The 18,506-nt window shown below is 48.8% G+C and overlaps 1 protein-coding gene across 2 annotated transcripts; it reads left to right on the top strand.

Moving 5' to 3' along the window:
- Positions 1–1,670: 1,670 nt before the first annotated feature.
- On the top strand, positions 1,671–18,286 carry zmym2 (zinc finger, MYM-type 2). 2 transcript variants are annotated; one of them, XM_047046870.1, is made up of 23 exons: positions 1,671–1,785; positions 7,281–8,049; positions 8,549–8,831; positions 8,930–9,092; positions 9,432–9,644; positions 10,448–10,601; positions 10,818–10,933; positions 11,103–11,225; positions 11,344–11,494; positions 11,820–11,992; positions 12,292–12,457; positions 12,545–12,579; positions 12,839–12,983; positions 13,184–13,305; positions 13,788–13,989; positions 14,100–14,405; positions 14,807–14,904; positions 15,060–15,243; positions 15,402–15,547; positions 15,841–15,955; positions 16,412–16,654; positions 16,781–16,922; positions 17,362–18,286. In XM_047046870.1, the coding sequence occupies exons 2-23, from the start codon at positions 7,296–7,298 to the stop codon at positions 17,561–17,563; spliced, it is 4,236 nt and encodes a 1,411-aa protein (XP_046902826.1). In that variant the 5' UTR covers positions 1,671–1,785; positions 7,281–7,295; the 3' UTR covers positions 17,564–18,286. The 2 variants fall into 2 exon arrangements, with proteins under 2 accessions (XP_046902826.1, XP_046902825.1); XM_047046869.1 differs by having other exon boundaries at positions 10,448–10,649.
- The last annotated feature ends 220 nt before the right edge of the window (positions 18,287–18,506 follow it).

Here is an 18,506-nt window from a genome sequence, read left to right as displayed (position 1 = left end):
AGTCGAATATGCACATTTTCTACAAGTCTCAATGTTGCACAACATGAGGGAGGTGTTCTTTCTGTCTGTACTTGTGGTCCTACACATAATTTTCATTTATGCATTTAGCAGATGCTTTTATCCAAAGCGACTTCCAAGAGAGAGCTTTACAAAAGTGCATAGGTCACTGATCATAACGAGATAGCCCTCATTTCTCTTGGATGTGGCATTGAAGAGAGCCTGTAGGATTCCTGTAGGTTCAGATGTGCAGTAATAAAATCTACATATGTTTCAACATAAAGGTATGGTCTTGGCATATTTGTATTCATTGCTGAAGAGAAATTTACTATATATTAAGAGTATATTTCAGTTATGGTTTAATATCAAGATGGACACTGATTGTATGGTCTCAGGTTGTCTGCAAATGGTTATTCTAGGCTCATCAGGGATTCTAGCCATACTAGTAAGACATAAAAAAATAAAAAAATACCTGCACCTGTTGGACATTGCACTGCATTAAATCAACCAGATTTGATCTGATAATTCACCTTAAGTGATACAGCCCTGTGTATATTATTGCAAACTGAACCTCATGAAGACTGTGATCAGCCATGCAGTGACATGTGTACATGTATATGCCCTGCACGCATCCTCTACCAATTCCACAGTTATTTGTAATGTGTTATTTCACCGCTTGGCGGAGTCAAACTTAAGGCTGTGGATGGACATGCCTCGCAGTCTAGGGCCAGTTTTGCATTTTGGAGATTATTATAAAGGGGCAAAATTAGGTCAAACCAGGCGGATTCGAATCAACACTCAAACCAGGGACAGACAGAGCTCTGATTGATGTCGTCGTAGAATTCGTCAACTTCATTTGCAAGTAACACCCATATGCTTCGTCATAATTCGGTAAGTTTTCAAATGTAGACTGAACAGCAGCTGGTTGGTGTCTGATAAAACATAAAAACCCATTGCTTCAGTCAAAATCACATGTATCTGATGATAGCGCACCTGATCCGCCATATTAAGCCACCCTGTAGTTTAATGTGTATTTTACTTTTACTAGGCTACTGTCCGTGCTCTCTCTTGCTCGCAACATATCAGTTCCACCTTGCCTTGTCCTCTGAGAGTTGCTCAAACAGGTAAATATCTAAAAATAATAAACGTCGTCCACTGTGGTCGTGCAATAACTGTTTGGATCCTTGTGTTCCGAGAATTTATATCGTTTCATATCGTATCGTTTCAAATAAAACAGGCTACAAAATGGGATGCGCAAACGTTTATATAATTCATCATGACCATATTACGGATTAATGTTATCTTCACATGGAATACCGTTTTCTTCTTTCACTGAACAATTTTGTGGTCCAACCACCATAGATGTTTGTGTTGAAGCCTGAACGTAACCTAACCTCTTTCAACGTAGAAAAGCTGAATGCTGATTGGATCTTAACAATGTGGTTCATGCGACCACATATTACGGTTCAACAAACAGCCCTAGCTGCCGTAGTAAAATGCCCAGTCATTGTGGATTTAGTTATTAGAAATGCTTTATGGTAACACGGAAGAAAAAAAAAAAGTTATTGGTTACGTAGATAATATATTTGGGGTCAATTTAGTTGTTAACCGCACCGCTCTTGATTGAACAATGTGCGCTTGCGCGACGAAGGAAAACGAAAAGGATCCCGTTGGCAGTATCCTCCCACGCGCCGACAAGAACGTTGACGTTCAGGCGCATGCGTTCACCGGATTAGTGTGAAGGCAAGGCACAAAAGTGGCGCTATATCGTTTCAAGCCTTTACTCCGGTAAGAATTTCAGACACATTTTATTCCAATTTTTACGGTTTATTCTTCAAACTTTCAACAACTATCCAGGGATTCAGATTCCTGTCTAAGGACTACCTTGAGGCTTGTGGAACGTTTGAAAGTCTCATTTTGTAACGAATTAACAGTTAATTTGTACCCCTTCTGAGATTTTCTCCCCCTCTCCGCCGTGGCAGGGTAGTATTGCCACTGCTCCCACGTATTGTTTAGCTCGCTCTCTAATGGCGGACGTGAGGCAGTGCTTCTTTCTGACGTAAGGGGGGCAAATCGGAGTCCGATTTGAAAATGTTATGTTAGCACCCCGGATGAGTTTACCATTCTACAGTGGGCTTTTGCTGATTTCAGAGGATGTTTACGATCCGTTTCCTCTCATAACAACACACAACCGGGGCAGTTGGTTTGATGTGTAACGTGTAGCGCCCCCTCGGGTTGCCACGTGCATTTTCTCTGATTGCCCAGGGTGGTCTCTCTGGGGTAACTTTCCAATTAAACGTTAACGTTACACAGGTATCACAACAATGATATATTTGTTCGGATTTTCAGGCTGTTTTGTATTTATTGGTTTGTGTAAACCTAATAACAGCCATTTCTCAGAGGATTGGGAGGAACTAGCCAACACACAACGCAGACTGTTTACAATTAAGCTAACAGTTAGCTAGCTACCTCATTTTATGATGTGACTATGGGTTTGCTATTCGTCTTTTACAACGAATGTATACAAATAACTTTAGATCAATTTTCTGTATTAACAATGCAATGGCGCAGTCGCTGGCTCTCCTCTTGATTCGCCGCTAATCCACTGTCTGTGTGCGCGAAGAAGGCCAGGGGTGGGAACGGAACACTCTGAACTGCACATTTGTGTTTCTCAAGTTGGCTGTCTGACCCCCCTTCCTGCAGTTGTAAGGGCTGACCAGGTAACCATAATTTGTCATTGGTCCTTATCAATTTAAAGTTTTGTCTATGCGAGTTTAATTATCTTTTGAGTTGTGTGAGTAAAAGTGCTTCGACAAGGGCGGGTGACAAACGAGGTTATCCGGTTGCCTTGACAGTGTGGAGCTTTGGTCCTCGTTGAAACAGAGGTCCTACCCCTGTGTGTAGTCAAGGGCACGGTATGGGGATAGTTAGCCTACCAGGGCCAAATGTGGTAGGCTTTTTCATGTTTCCACAGCCAGTGCTTATAATGCGGCGATCAGCTGTTGGATCGAATAAACTAGTCACAGGGCTTTAAATAGAGGAGGGTTTTTCAATTCGCAGTGTGGCGGCTGTAATGAGCAATATTTTACATCAGCTGGTTGGTCAGAAGATGCTTCATTGCGCATAGTACAAACAGTTTCCTAAGCATTACATAACATTACCGGATGGTGATACGGTGGAGAATACCAGTCTACCGTTTTTAACGCTTTATCTACCGCGGGTAGGATGACATGCGCACGGGATATGTGGTCAGGTATGATGTAATTAAGACCGTCACCCCCCCCCCCCCCCCCCAAATGACCCAACATTATTGCGAGGTGGCTGTTGCCCATTTCGGCTACTTTCACCAATACATCAGAATTTGGACACCGTACAGACTCAGACGGAGGCGTGTGATGTTAAGAGTAGGCTGCATATTGGCGGTGTGGTCCAGCGGTGTTCAGATCGAATCTCTCATTGCGGGGCGTCACCTGTGATGGTACAGGCGGTGCTTGGAGGAAGGTTGCAACATCCAAGCCCTTTAGTTGGAGCCCCCATCCCTCGTCCACGTGAATGCAGTCTGCTTCATGGGGCTGCATTGCAGTCTGAAGGCTATTTTTTCCTTGGTGCATCAGTGAGTCTGCTTAGCCCTGTTTGAACTTGGACTTGGTTTATGGTGGCAATAATGTGTTATGGACCTGTATGATGTATTGTGTGGATAGGGATTCTGGTTGGGTTCCATTGCTAATCATAACCCAAAACTATAACCAGCCTTTAAAGGTAGAGTAGGTAAGCGTTAAAAAAATAAGTTTGTCCTCTATAAACATGTAAGCTAAGCCCTCAGAGAATTGTTTAGCAATACCGACTGCTCAGAGCCAGTGGAATGTCAATTTCAAAATTTTAAGCGGCCCTCTACTTTCCTACCAGTAATGTTCCAGCCAATCTGCTTCAGCTAGGCTTGCCTTCTGCCTAGGTACATTTTGTGAAACTGACTGTTAATCAAATTTGAGCTGGAGGAAACCATGGATTCAGACAAGAATTGGGGACGCCGTTTCTCATAGAATGCATTTTATAATGTTACATATTGCAGCTTTAAGCCTCTACTGCATTGCCCGTTGGCGGCTAATGCTAATGCTGTGACCATTTATTTATTGTGAGATCCATGGCTATATCACCTAGTGCAGCTCAACATGGCGGAAACCGTGTTAAGAAGACAGTTTCTTGCCTTTATTAAGCAATATGATGTTGAAATTGTATAGATTTCATAGGTTATGAAATCTTCAGATTTTGCTGTTGTACAGACTTTAGCTGATCAACATGCCTGGTTGTAAGGAATGCATTAACTGCATGAGTAGCTGAACATAATTCAGTTGCCTAGGCCTTTACAAAATAAAGTGTTGCTAACAGGATGTTATTGGTTACGGTTTGTAAAATATACTGTGAACAGTAGCATACTCTAGGGCTGGGCGGTATGGCCTAAAATGTTTATCACTGTATAATTCGTAAGCACTGACGGTATCGGTATTTATCACGATATATTAGTTATTCTTAAAATGTCATGACAATGCAATCCGCACTGCAGCGGCTAATCTACCTTACTCGGACGGATTTGGATTGGGTACCGGTGTGTCACTGTCACGTGAATTTTAAAACTTTTGCAGCGTTTAATTGCCACGGACGATTGACTTCTCAGTAGCCTACGCGTTCAACAGTAGCCTACGTTTATGGGATCGCAAAAAAACTGTTAAATGGTAAAGTTAGCTCTAACTATAAACAATTATTGCATGGCTGAATACTCGATTCTGTTGGCCTACAATAAACATACATTTCACAATTCTAACCAACCTGGCATTGGATTTGTCAAACGCGTTCTGGTAGATTCATTTTCGCGCACATGCATGGCTTTCAGGTGGTGAAAGAGATTGCTAGTGTTTCCAACTTTGGCTAGCACAATCTGACGACACAACTTACAGAGTAGGCTACTGGTCGATGTCGGATAACTTGAAACCAAATCATTTCCAAACGACAGAGGCATTTTTTTTAACCAATTCTTCTTTGTCTGGCAAATCAACCCCACTGGCATTATTTTCAGACATCATTAACGCTTGCTTACACTTGCCAACAAAAGCAGTTTACTCATATGAATGTTTGCTTCCTCTGGAGTTGCGCTAGCTTGTTTGTTGACTTTTATTGGCTGGCACAATGCTTGCAGCGTCCATGCTGCATGTTTTTTTTGTAAAAGATACAAATTTGAACTAGCCCACTGGGCAGTATCAAACACAAAACACTTTACTAATACATTTATATCGTGATATCCAGGATATGGCAAAATCCATATCATGGCACAACGCAATACCGGTATTCGCGTTCATACCGGTATACCGCCCACCCCTAGCATACTCTACTGTTCCCCGTAGGTTAATGAGACAATTTAGCATTCGTCATCTATGGCGTGAGTCACAGCAGTGGTAGTTCCCTGGTGTCCTCAGTTAGCTCTGGCACACTATTTGTACTGAGCCATGTCGCCCCTCAAAGAATTGTGGAAAAAGGATGGGGCCTACTGTATTGCTCCAAAAATTCTAAGAGACTGTCCTGGTTTGAGTCAATAAGCCTCCCATGATGCTAAGCTATGGACTGGTTTTAGCCAAGATGGCTCCCATAATGCTGAGAGCTACTGCTACTGGTTTGAGCCAAGATGGCTCCGATGATGCTGAGACACTGCTCCTGGTTTAGGCCAAGATGGCTCCTAGGGTTTTGAGATTTCTTTTGAGTTTCCTCTGAATGCGGACAACAGAGTTTCCATTCAGCTGTACTCCCATAGACGTGCTGTTACACACTTCAGTGACAAGCACAGAGACTTTCTGTACATTGTGAATAACAGTGTTTGTTGTTATCTTGAGTATAACAGTGCATGTTGCATCTAGGATGTAAAAGTGTAAATGCTGAAGGTTTCTAGATGCGCTGCAGGTGTGTATGTGTGTGTGTGTATATATATAATAGGCTGAAGCTGTCTAGTATAAATGCTGCAGGTGTATGTGGAATGTGTCTAGTATACATGCTGCAGGTGTCTGGTGTATGTGGAATGTGTCTAGTATACATGCTGCAGGTGTTTGGTGTATGTGGAATGTGTCTAGTATACATGCTGCAGGTGTCTGGTATATGTGGAATGTGTCTAGTATACATGCTGCAGGTGTATGTGGGATTTGTCTAGTATACATGCTGCAGGTATCTGGTGTATGACGGTGCATCTCCAGGAGGGACGCTGATCATCAGTGGTCGTTTTCCAGCTAGAGCAGTTCTGACCATCCAATAATTCATATCTGCTTACATTTGACATCATGTTCTGTCTTCGTACTCTGGAGTCTGGACATGGCTTGATATCTGTCTACCCTCTGAGAACAAGTCCCCATGGTTGTGGTGTGTGTGTGTGTGTGTGTGTGTGTGTGTGTGTGTGTGTGTGTGTGTGTGTGTGTGTGTGTGTGTGTGTGTGTGTGTGTGTGTGTGTGTGTGTGTGTGTGTGTGTGTGTGTGTGCGAGCGCTACATCACTACGGCAACCACAGTAGCAGGAGCTACTGCTGCCAGGAGCAACTGAGCTGCTGTAGTTAATATAGGGGGAGGAGTGGAAGAGAGACAAAGACAGAAGAGGGGATAGGTGTGTAAGGAGAGGATATAGGTGTGGGGGTGAGAAGAAAGGATTGCATGTGAGGAGGATGTGTGAGGAGGAAGCAGTGTAGTGTGTGTGAGGAGAAGAGAGAGAGAGAGAGGCTAGGCATGTGAGGAGAAGAAATAGGTAGGTGGTTGTGTGTGAAAAGACAAGATTGTTTGTGCGGAAAAGCGACGATGGATGTGTGAGGTGAAAAGATAAAGTGTGGCGAGAAGAAAAAGATGGGTGAGGAGAAGAGAGAATAGTGTTTGTGGGTGGGTGGAGGAGAGGATTGGTGTGAGGGGAAAGAGGATAGGTGTATGAGGAAAAGGGTGTAAGGTGCTGCGTTGAGGAACAAAGGTAAATGAGAACCTCCAGAGTAGGAAGTAGCAAAGAGAAGTGGGTTGGACACAGCACACCCACAGGTTAGTTGGTGGTACTGCAGACCTCTAGCACACCTATGCCTACGGTGCCTGGCTCTCCTATAGGCAGCGGGTGCTCATCAGGTGTGGCCTCTGCGCTGTCTATAGTGTCACCTGGAAACAAGGCAGCATTAGAGAGGGCACTGGAAGAGTGAAGTCGAGCAGGAGAGTGGAGGCTGCTGTTGGCTGACAGCCAGACCTAGACCCTGCTCACCAACGTGTGTTTTGTGCGCAACAGGTGGTAGCGTAAGAGATGGATGGGGAGTCGGAGCCCAGGCCCTCTCTGGAGGAGGAGCCCATGGAGGCCACCCCCTTCTCAGAGCAGACCACACCCCTTGATGGAGCCCAGGAAACGGTTGCCACAGCAACAGGGGAAACCCCCCGGGCCGTGTCGGACAACGACGACGACGTTGTGCTGGTGGAGGAGGCCCCCACCTCTCCTGTGGCCACGCCCACGCCATCTGACGCCCCCGTCCTCGTAATCGCAGACTCCACTCAACCCGCTGCCACGAGAACGGATACCATGGAAACCACCACAGCGACAGCGGCTTCACCCAGCCCCTCTAATGCAGCCCCCAAGGCCCCCACAGAGCCCATTGTCATCGATGACGAGGAAGACCCTGGGCACAGAGACTCGTCTGCCTCAGTAGAGCCCACCCCGGCAGGCCTGGCGGAGGGAGGTACTGCAGGCCTCCTCAGCAGCACGGAGCCAGACTCTGAGATCAAGATCGCCAGCGTCACCACGCTGGGGCCCACCCCCGCCGAGGGAAGCGTAACCACGGCGCCGGCCCCCGAGGCAGAGGGGGACATGAACCTGAGGATCACCAGCGTGACGTCGCTGCAGGCTGCGGGGGAAGGGCTGGAGAACGGCCTGCAGATAAGCAGCACCTTCAGCCTGAGCACCGAGGGAGCCGGGGCACGCAGTCCTGCCTCCTTCAACCCCGGCCGCGCTGGCACTGCCAACCAGCCCGTACAGAACGGAGAGACCGGAACGCACCAGAGACCTGGTACTGCACACACACACACACACACAGGGGCACGTCAGAGGCCTGGTGATACATTCACAGTGAGAGAGGCCTGGTACTATACACACACAGACAAATGTTTACATACACATGAACACTTCAGAGGCCTGGCACTATACACACCTGCCTATACATATACCTGCCTTCACACACACTCCCTCCTGTACTCCCACACTTTCTATCCATACTAGTCTATAGTGTCAGTTGCCTGACCTTCCTTGTGCTCGTCAGCCTAATCTTTCCTCTGCTAGGTAGCCTGATTTTCCTCTGTGCTAGTTAGCCTGACCTCCCCAGTGCTAGTTTGTGTGATCTCCCCTGTGCTAGGTGTCCTGACCTCCCATGATCTCCACTGTGCTAGTTAGCCTGATCTCCACTGTGCTAGTTTGCCTGAATCCTGCCTGTGCTAGTGAGCCTGACCTCCTCTATACAAGGTCATCTGACCAGTACAAGCTAGTTACGGTGTGCATGTTCTCCTCTTCAGATTCCTGGATCTCCCAGTCCGCCACGTTTCCACGGAACCAAAAACAGACGGGTGTGGACTCCGCCTCCCCGGCCGCCTCGCTGCCTAAGCCCCCCGGCCCCGCCCCCTCGGGCTCACAGCCCCGCGTCGTCAAGGTAACCTGCGCCAACTGCAAGAAGCCTCTGAGGAAAGGCCAGACGGCCTACCAGCGCAAAGGCTCCACACACCTGTTCTGCTCCACCACCTGCCTCTCCGCCTTCTCACACAAGCCCGCCCCCAAGAAGAGCTGCACCATGTGCAAGAAGTAAGATGGTGATGATGGATGTCTAAATGACCAATGGGAAACAGATGTGGTACATGCATTCAATATATATATTTGTTTTCCCCATGTTTGTGTTCCAGAGACATCACCACCATGAAGGGCACCATCGTGGCCCAGGTGGACTCCAGTGAGTCCTTCCAGGAGTTCTGCAGTACTGGTTGCCTGGGGGCCTACGAGAACAAGCAGAACCCACCCAAGTCTGCCATCAAAACAAAGTGCACCGTCTGTAGCAAGCTTACTGAGGTCAGTCTGATACGTAGTATTTCTCTTTCTCTCTTCCTCTATCTGTCTCTTTGTCTTCTCCTCTCCCCTTTCCAGTATGGCTGCCCAAGGCCCGGTTTCTCATCCAAGCCTTCAGGCTGGTGTCCATGGTTACTGAATGGAGAACAGTTTGCACCAGACAGGGTTGTTTTTCTATCGCACAATGGATCATTTATACGGATGCCAACTCAACAGCAGCTATATCTCACCCAATGTCTACATTTGTCTGTTTCCTAGCTTTCTATCCTGAGCATAATATATATGCTATAATATGACCCCCCCCCTCCTTACACACACCTGTGTTTGTCCTTCCAAACACAGATCCGTCACGAGGTGAGCTTCAAGAACGTCACGCACAAGATCTGCAGCGACTCCTGCTTCAACCGCTACCGCATGGCCAACGGGCTCATCATGAACTGCTGCGAGCAGTGTGGCGATTACCTGCCCAGCCGCGCTTCCGCAAACCACTTCCTGCTGGTCGACGGACAGAGCAAACGCTTCTGCTGCCAAAACTGTGTCAAGGACTTCAAGCAGGTAACCAGGGCCCTGTCATAGTTCTAGTAGATGTACAGGGACAGTCCAGGGCTGGGGATGGGCGTTAATTTAAATATTTGAGTGCTCACGTAACATTTTGGTTGATTACCCAATTCTAACAATATCCCTCAAGCGAAAATGCAGATAGGGGGTTATATGGTTAGCCTACTTTTTGGCAAAGACTGTAAAGATTAGCCTACATAAAGAGGAAACATATCCACATTAGAATGTTGGAATCATTTAGTCATTGAATTGGCTTCTAAAAAAAGCTGTGGCTGGGTAGCATTTTCATCTGCAGCCACATTGGCCCCTATAGCAAACAGGTGGCATCACAATGCCACCAGTCAGGTGGCTGAACGGTTAGGGAATCCGGCTAGTAATCTGAAGATTGCCAGTTCAATTCCCGGACGTGCCAAATGACGTTGTGTCCTTGGACAAGGCCACTTCACCCTACTTGCCTTGGGGGAATGTCCCTGTACTTACTGTAAATTGCGCTGGTTAAGAGTGTCTGCTAAATGTAAATGTAACACTGCTAACAAATAAGGTGACATGAGATAGGCTGTTACGTCTCCTCTGCTTTCTCCTTGTACAAATGGTTAAATCATCAGACTAGTTGTTCGATGATACAAAGCAACAAGAAAAAAAGAGAATGCCCATTGGTAACCAGAAGGGCAAAGAGAATGCACATCAGTGATGTAGACCAGACTAACTGCAGGTGTAGCAGAGTTACCTGGCCAGACACGGGCCCTTAAGATGAGGTTGTGTCTTCCTCCATCTCAGTGCATGCCCCTGTGTGTGAGCAGGCTCACAGTAAGCTGGCCAGCTGTAGCAGCTGTAAGACCATCATCAAGACCGGGGAGGTGACCCAGGGGCTGGGCCCCAGTGGCTCCATGGAGACCTACTGCTCCTCTGCCTGCATGAACAAGTCCAAGGTGGCCCCTGTCACCACCATCCTCAGTGAGTCTGCAGCTGGGGTCCCACTCAGCACCCACCTCAGTGGAAATGGTATTTACTTTGCGTGTGCAACTCTGTGTTGGGTACTGCTGTATGTGTGTGGGAGAGAGAGAGAGAAGTTCATGTAAGGTGTGTCCGTTTGGAGTGTTTTTAATGTTTGGAGCGTTTCTGAGGCATGGTGTGTTTCTGACGTTGTGTCTGGGCCCCCACCGTGTGCAGACTCGGAGCCCACGTGTCACTTCTGTAAGAGGAGCTCGTTGCCCCAGTACCAGGCCACGCTGCCAGAGGGGAACGTCCTCAGCTTCTGCAGCTCTCAATGTGTCACCAAGTTCCAGGTACAGCCTCAGACCAGGACCTTGTAAAACTAAGACCATTCTAGAACCAGGCACTTGTAGAACAAAGACCATTCTAGAATCAGGGCCTAGAGATCATAACTTGACTTTCTCCTGACCTCTCTTGCTACCTCTCTCGCTCTCTCTCTCTCGCTCTCTCTCGCTCTCTCAGAATGCAACCATTCAGACGAGCACTAACGGACAGGCCCTCCTCTCGACCACCAACAGCATCCAGCTCAAGTGTAACTACTGTCGTGGGTCCTTTAGCCTGAAGCCAGAGACCCTGGAGTGGGAGGTAAATCCACTGACCATTTTACCCCTAAGCATAATCCCTCCTCTGCTAGTGAACGTGTGCCTGCGTGCGCTGTTGAAGAGGCTGCGTGATGACGTGACGGGTGTGTTGCTGTGTGCAGGACAAGGTGTACCAGTTCTGCAGCAAGGTGTGCTGTGAGGACTACAAGAAGCTGCACTGCATCGTCACCTTCTGCCACCACTGCCAGGAGGAGAAGACCCTGCACGAAACGGTCCAGTTCTCCGGGGTCAAAAGACCCTTCTGCAGCGAGGGTGGGTGAGGGAGGGAGAGGGGGGAGCAGTGGGCTTGTGGGGGAGGGGGGGTTGAAGGGGTGGGGTGGAGGGTGAGAAACGTGGTGTGGGAGTGTGATTCTACCATCGCCCCCAAATCGACATCACACACAGATGGATTGGTCCACTTTCATTCATGACATGTTCTTTGCTGCCACTAGATGGTGTACTTTCGTCATCCTACACATCAGTTCAGTTGCCCCTTTTTATTGCAGGCTTGTCAGTGCCACGTTGTGGAACCTTGTCGTGTTAGATTCCTAACAGTAGTGGTGTCTGACTCCCTCCCATGTCCTCCTTCCCAACCCAGGCTGCAAGCTGCTGTTCAAGCAGGAGTTCACCAAGCGTCTGGGGCTGAAGTGTGTGTCCTGTAACCACTGCAGCCAGCTGTGTAAGAGGGGCATCACACGCACGCTGGGGGGGGTCACCAGGGACCTCTGCAGTGAGGCGTGTGCCAAGAAGTTCCATGACTGGTACCACAAGGTCAGCTCCCGCTCCCTTCACACCTACATGCTGCTGCTGAAGGATTAGATCCTCACTTGACTAAACTTCTGATGTGGTTGTGACTATAAATTCATGATAAATTGTAGGTTTATCGACACAAATTAGACCTGGAATTTCAATAGGCCTGCTCAAATGCACAATAGGCCTGGACAAATGTTGATGAGAGCTGGCAAACTAGTCAGCCAGCTTGCTAAAGAAGTTAGCAGGTTCTGTTCGTCCAGCGGACAAGGTGCTGTGGTACAGGTGTGAGAGGCTGCGTTTCCCCGTGTGTCCACTAGGCGGCGCGATGCGACTGCTGCAAGGTGCAGGGGAACCTGACAGAGGCAGTTCAGTGGCGGGCGGAGATGAAGCACTTCTGTGACCAGCACTGTCTTCTGAGATTCTACTGTCAGCAGAACCAGCCCATCCTGGTAACCCAGAAGGGCCCGGAAAACACCAGCCTGGGTGTGTGTGTGTGTGTGTGTGTCAGAAGGTTATGGTCTATAGCCAATGAATAGTTCACTAATGGAATTTGATGTTTTCCTTTGACAGAGATCGGCATTCAAACGCAAGGAACCAAACTGGCGGTGAGTTTTCAAACCTGATTTCAATGTAGAATGGCAGGATATTTTGTTACATCACTATTGACATGAATGAAAACATTTCTTTCTCTCCAGTGTTTCCTTCTCTTTCGATACACATCTTACACGTTTTAAAACGGGTACATGACTTGCAGTACTGGAATTGGATTGGCACTAATTGGAACCCTGAAATTAGAACACCTGAGGTGGTAGAACCCAGGCCAGGACTCCTCCCCCTGACCCGCTCCCTGTGTCGTCCTGCTAGATGCTGAACCAGGCTCCGGTGTCGTACGCGGCAGGCGGGGGCATGCTGAAGGACGTGAAGAACAAGGCGGTCCTCTGCAAGCCTCTCACCCTCACCAAGGCCACCTACTGCAAGCCTCACATGCAGAGTAAACACCTGCAGACAGGTAGGGGGGGGGTTGGTGCTGTGGGGAACCAGTAACATCTGGTATTAGGACATAAATAATGATAATCTCAAAGGCCTATGGTAAAGGCACACATATATCATAGGCCTTTGAGACCATTAACTAACCCTAACCCAAACCAATCTAAGTTCCGTTAAACCTAAGAATCATTCCTCGTGCTGTGCTGTGCTCTGTCTCTCCAGATGCAGACGATGGCGTTAAGAGGGAGTACATTCCGGTGCCCATCCCTGTGCCTGTCTTCATCCCCGTTCCCATGAACCTCTACGCCCAGCTCACCCCCACGCCTGTCACGCTCCCTGTTCCGGTATGCGGCGCCTAGCAACAGCCAACCTCAGTCCTGGGGAGTCACTTAACGTCTGCCCGCTAGGTCCAGTTTTTGAGAAACTAGACAATAGACAATAATGTTGAATCCAAATCTCAATATAAATTACCTACTCGATGAATATAATCACTAGAATCTAACTTAAGAATTGTATATCTGATGTCTAGCGTTGGTTCACTTGATGATGATGATTATAATGTATTCCTTCAGTAGACGCTTTAATCTAAATTGATACGCCGGGGTATTTGAACCTGGAACCTCTAGATCTATATCTAGTCAAATGCTCTACTACTGAGCTGTATCTGCTTCTAGATCATGCTGGTGTGCAGCCACCAATGTCCTCTGAGCACTGTGCCTCTCATGCCCTCTCTCCCTCCTCCTGAGCACTGTGCCAGTCATGCCCTCTCTCCCTCCTCCCGAGCACTGTGCCAATCTCTCATGCCCTCTCTCCCCCCTCTGCCCAGGTACCTGTGCCTATCTTCCTGCCCACCACACTGGCTGGCGTGGAGCAAATCATCCAGACCATTTCCGAGCTAAAGGACGAGGTGCCCTCTGACGCCTGCGAGGCAGACCTCCTCGCCATGGCCCATGTGATAGCAGAAGACCAGAAACCAGCTACAGGAAGTGGTTCTCCTCAGCTTCCTGTTGTCCTTCCATGCTCTGAAGGTGCTGCTGTAATTGTTTGTTACTGGGTGACTATTTCAGACTGCTAACAGCCGTCTGTTACTGGGTGACTTTCAGATTGTAACAGCAGTCTGTTACTGGGTGTGTTGCAGATGTCAAGTGTGTGAAGGTGAAGAATGAGAGAGGAGGAGAAGGAAAGAAAGAAGGCTCCAACAGCAGCAACTGTGAGGAGCAGCAGGAGCAGCAGCAGGAGGAGCAGCAGCAGGAGGAGGAGGAGCAGCAGCAGGAGGAGGAGCAGCAGCAGGAGGAGGAGGAGCAGCAGGAGGAGGAGGAGCAGCAGAAGGAGCAGCAGGAGGAGGAGGAGCAGCAGCAGGAGGAGGAGGAGCAGCAGAAGGAGGAGGAGGAGCAGCAGGAGAAGTATGAACCAGACCTGGACCTGGAGAAGGACTTCCCTTTAGGTGAGGATCCCTCTGGCTGCCTGGCCGACCCCCCCCCCCCTCTAGATACAGCTGCTCCTGATGCTGAACCCTGGTGTGGTATAGTGAAGAGGTTGGTCACCACCACCTGGTCATATGGCATCTGTATAACAGTACAGTAGTACATAAGCACTCCTGCTGGGTTATTTCTAGCCTGCCTGCCTGCCCTGTCTGAAATAGAAGGGCGAAGGGTATTCATACACACACTGCTGATTCGGAATGTACCAGAAATGAAGCTTAAAACTAGACCTCAACTATAGTGGTATCTACTTTGGTCCACTAGGACCGACCATCCCTCACTCCACACAGCCTGGTCTAACCTGGCTCGGCTCCGGTAGGTTCTGTTCAGTCTGGTCTAAGCGTTCCTGTCTCTGTCCCTACAGCGTCGGGACAGCAGGCCGTGCAGGACGGCATGAAGGAAGAGAAGGGTCCCAGTGTTCCAGCTGAAAAGGAGACCCCCGGACCCCGCCCACGGACACGGGTGCGACACACTGACGCCGGCCCAGACCCGGCTGTTGACATCCTGATACTAAATATTGCACAGATATTCAAATGTACCCAGAGCTATGACTTGCTTCTGTGGATCTCACTTAAACGTATGGGCCTGGTCTCACTGTACATGGGTTTTGGTTTCAGGGACTGAAGAGGCGTGCGGTCGAGGCCGAGGCGTCGACGCGGTCCCCGCCCCCTCCAGGCGGCTCGCCGGCAGCGTGCTGCTCGCTGCCCCTGAAGGCGCGCTACGGCCTCAATGCCTGGACGCGTTGGGCGCTGGCCTCCAAGGAACCGTCTAGCAACGGCAACGGGAAGGACAACCCCAAACGTGAGTCTGCGGGGAGGGGGAAGGAGGGGTATGACTGGGCTGCAGGGAGTTCATACCATCTTTGGGATTGTCAGGCTGTAGGTGTAATGGCCGCCTCTCCATGTCTCCATATCTCTCCATGTGTTTACCTCTCCATGTCTTCATTCCTCCACCTCCAGGAGCGCTGGCCCGGTCCAGTCTCCTCTCCCTGAGCGTCCCGGAGCTCAACCAGGCCCTGGCCCGCTTCGTCAGCGAGGTACGCCGCCCCAACGGAGAGCGCTACGCCCCCGACAGCCTCCTTTACCTCTGCCTCGGTCTCCAGCAGGTCAGTCCTCACGTCCTGTCACATCTCCTAGCTCCTCCCATTTGGGGAGTACATTTTCAAAATGGGCAAATTCCATGATCATGTGACTTCCGATGATACAGTAAAGGTGAAAGTTTTTTTGTTCTGTGTTTTAATGTGTCCAATGATTATACCTTATTGCTGTTCACATCCTGAAAAAAACTGTTGACTATTGAAATATGAGGACACTTGGCCACACAGCTAATATCTTAGTAATGTTATACATGTGAGATCTAAGCAGAGTTGTGTGTGTGTGTGTGTGTGTGTGAGAGCAGCACCTTCAGAACCGCGGGAGAAAGGACGACCTGTTCAGTGACCCCGGCTACCAGAGCTTTGGAGAGGAGCTCAACAAGGTCCTGAAGGCCTGGAAGCCCAGTATACTGCCTGATGGTAAATGGTTTCATCCCTATGAATTCACCAGGCGTTTAGCGGGACATCCGTCTCTATGACTCCCTCAGTCTGAACTTTGTGGAACATCAAGCCGTTTTTATTTACATACCTGAGACTGTGTGACCTGCAAATATGGCACGTTCTCTGTCAGTCTTACTGATTAGCTGCTGGTTATGTGTTTTACATAACATTTGACCTTTTTATTAAAAGATAAAAATCAAGGATCAGAAGTGCATTATTGAGTCTAGCCACCAAAATAATGTTAATGATCGGTTTGTATGGTGCAGTACTAAATCTCAGCTACCAGGTGCAACAACAGAAATAGCTAAACGACAGTGCAACAATAACATCTGAATGACTAAAAGATTATTCTAATTGAACAGTTGTGGTACTGGGGGTTCCGATTTGGAGAATGGTCTACTTGTTTGACTCAAGCTGTGTGTGTGGTGTGTTCAGGCTCCCGCTGGAGCCGTGTGGAGGAGCAGAGCTTGTGGAGCTGCAAGGTGTTGGGGGAGCACAGTCCCCCAGCCCTGCTGCGTTCCCTGGTCTACCTCAACACCAAGTACCTGGGCCTGCACACCCCTGAGGAACACCTGCGGCTGTCCTTCAGCAGCCTGTACGCCCCAGACCACACCGACCCCACCACACAGCAGACCTCGGTCTGCATCCGGACGCCCTCCAGAGCCCAGGAGCACAGTCGTGAGTACACACACACACACACACACCTACCATACATGAGTGTGATAAGCCTCACACACACACTCACCCCTGCAGTGCCGGTCTCCCCCATAGGGGGTGCTCATGCTTTGATCCTCCTGTTTCCAGTACAAGCAGCGTCCAAGAAGAGGAAGAGAGGAGACGAGGGCGGAGCCCCGGAGAACGACCCGGACGACGCCTCGGGAAGTCCTGCCCACTGTCCCCTCAGAAAGGAAGAGTGTCAGCTGTATGAGCTCTACCGCTCCAAGTGGTCAGTCATCCCTCCCTGCACATATCTTTATCCCTCCAGCTATCTAGCCATCCTCTCTCTCCCTGCTCTGTTCTTCATCAATGTCCAATGATTATATCTCATTGCTGTTCACATCCTGAAACAAGCTGTTGACTGATGGAATATGAGGACACATATTGGCCAGGTTGCCGTTGCAAATGAGAATATGTTCTCAATTGGCTCACTTAGTTAAATAAAGGTTAAATAAGAAAATGGCTAGCTGGACACACTATTACCAAGTTAACATTTATTTGGTTAATGTGTTAACTGTGTTAAATTCCTGGGAAAATAGATATACTCCTATTGTTAATTACAAAATTCCTGGGAAAAAATATATATTCCTATTGTTAATTACAAAAATGTATGTGATACAAATAGCCTGATGGATTTTAAAATAAATCAGCCAACTCTCTCCCCCCAGCCCGGAGTCTCTGAGGTCCAGTTCTGATTTGTTCTACGTTCAACCAGAGGAGCCCTTCAGCCCGGACCGCCCCCTCTGGTTCAGCTCCGCCCCGCTGGGGCGCCGAGCCCTGGAGCTCCTCCTCCCCCGTGTGCTCCTGGTGAAGGAGGTCAGCAGAGAGACACGCCCCCCGGAGGAGGAAAGAGGGGAGGAGGAGGAGTAATCCGTATTCTCCATCCCCAATTCCATCCTCCTCGTTTTGCCTCCCTCTCACCAACCAGTCTCCATGGCAACATCACCTCCCCATCTCCATAGCGACATCCTTGCCCCCCCCCCCCCCCCCCCAACCAAACTGATCTCAGGCCAGCTGTGAGCCCGCAGCGCGTGGAGGCTAGAGGGGCGAGGGAGGACAGGAGCTCAGAAGGGACAAACAGAGCTCCTGAGAACTCAACGAGGATGAGCTGTTCTGAATTACAGGGAAGACAAGGAAGCACCATGGGGGGAAAAACAGACACCATCAACTGCTGCTTTTCAGCCCATAGGACAGACTGGTGTGAACGTTATGTAGCATTAATTGCAAGGCCCAGATCGGGCTTGTTTGAGGTGTACATAGTTATGGAAATATAGGACGTGAGGTGGGGCAGAGGTGACCTGTGGACCTCTGTATCCACCTCAGTGTTGAGCCATGAAGCCTTTTAATAGATGATATTTATTTATTGCGGTTGATTGGTCTTGGTTCAAGTGCATCTTCTTTTGGGTTCTGGATCGAGCGTGCGTGTGTGTGTGCGTGCGCGCGTGCGTGTTGGAAATGTACCGTGTGTGCCATTTTTTCTTCCCTTCGTTCATAGCATTAAACTGCGCTGCAGCCCTGCTCCTGTCTCTTCTTACTGTGTGTGTGTGTGTGTGTGTGTGTGTGTGTGTGTGTGTGTGTGTGTGTGTGTGTGTGTGTGTGTGTGTGTGTGTGTGTGTGTGTGTGTGTGTGTGTGTGTGTGTGTGTGTGTGTGTGTGTGTGTGTGTGTGTGTGTGTGTGTGTGTGTGTGTGTGGCAGACAAGCACTAAAGGACTAAAGATGATTCAAGACAATTGTGTGCTTGTGACACTCATTTTTTTCTTTGTTACTGTACGTCCTATGTAAGCTATCCCATGTTAAGGATTTAGTAAACGTA

This window comes from Hypomesus transpacificus, chromosome 23 (assembly GCF_021917145.1).
Source record: "Hypomesus transpacificus isolate Combined female chromosome 23, fHypTra1, whole genome shotgun sequence".
Lineage (NCBI taxonomy): Eukaryota > Metazoa > Chordata > Actinopteri > Osmeriformes > Osmeridae > Hypomesus > Hypomesus transpacificus.
This window is presented reverse-complemented; position numbering and strand designations above follow the sequence as displayed.

What these genes read in the sequence shown, in the direction of transcription:
- zmym2 (XM_047046869.1), top strand. Translation starts at nt 7,296, where the DNA reads ATGGATGGGGAGTCGGAGCCCAGGCCCTCTCTGGAGGAGGAGCCCATG. An exon ending in TCTGCCTCGGTCTCCAGCAG is followed by an intron (nt 15,548 to 15,840) that starts GTCAGTCCTCAC and finishes GTGTGAGAGCAG; the next exon opens with CACCTTCAGAACCGCGGGAG. An exon ending in CAGAGCCCAGGAGCACAGTC is followed by an intron (nt 16,655 to 16,780) that starts GTGAGTACACAC and finishes TCCTGTTTCCAG; the next exon opens with TACAAGCAGCGTCCAAGAAG.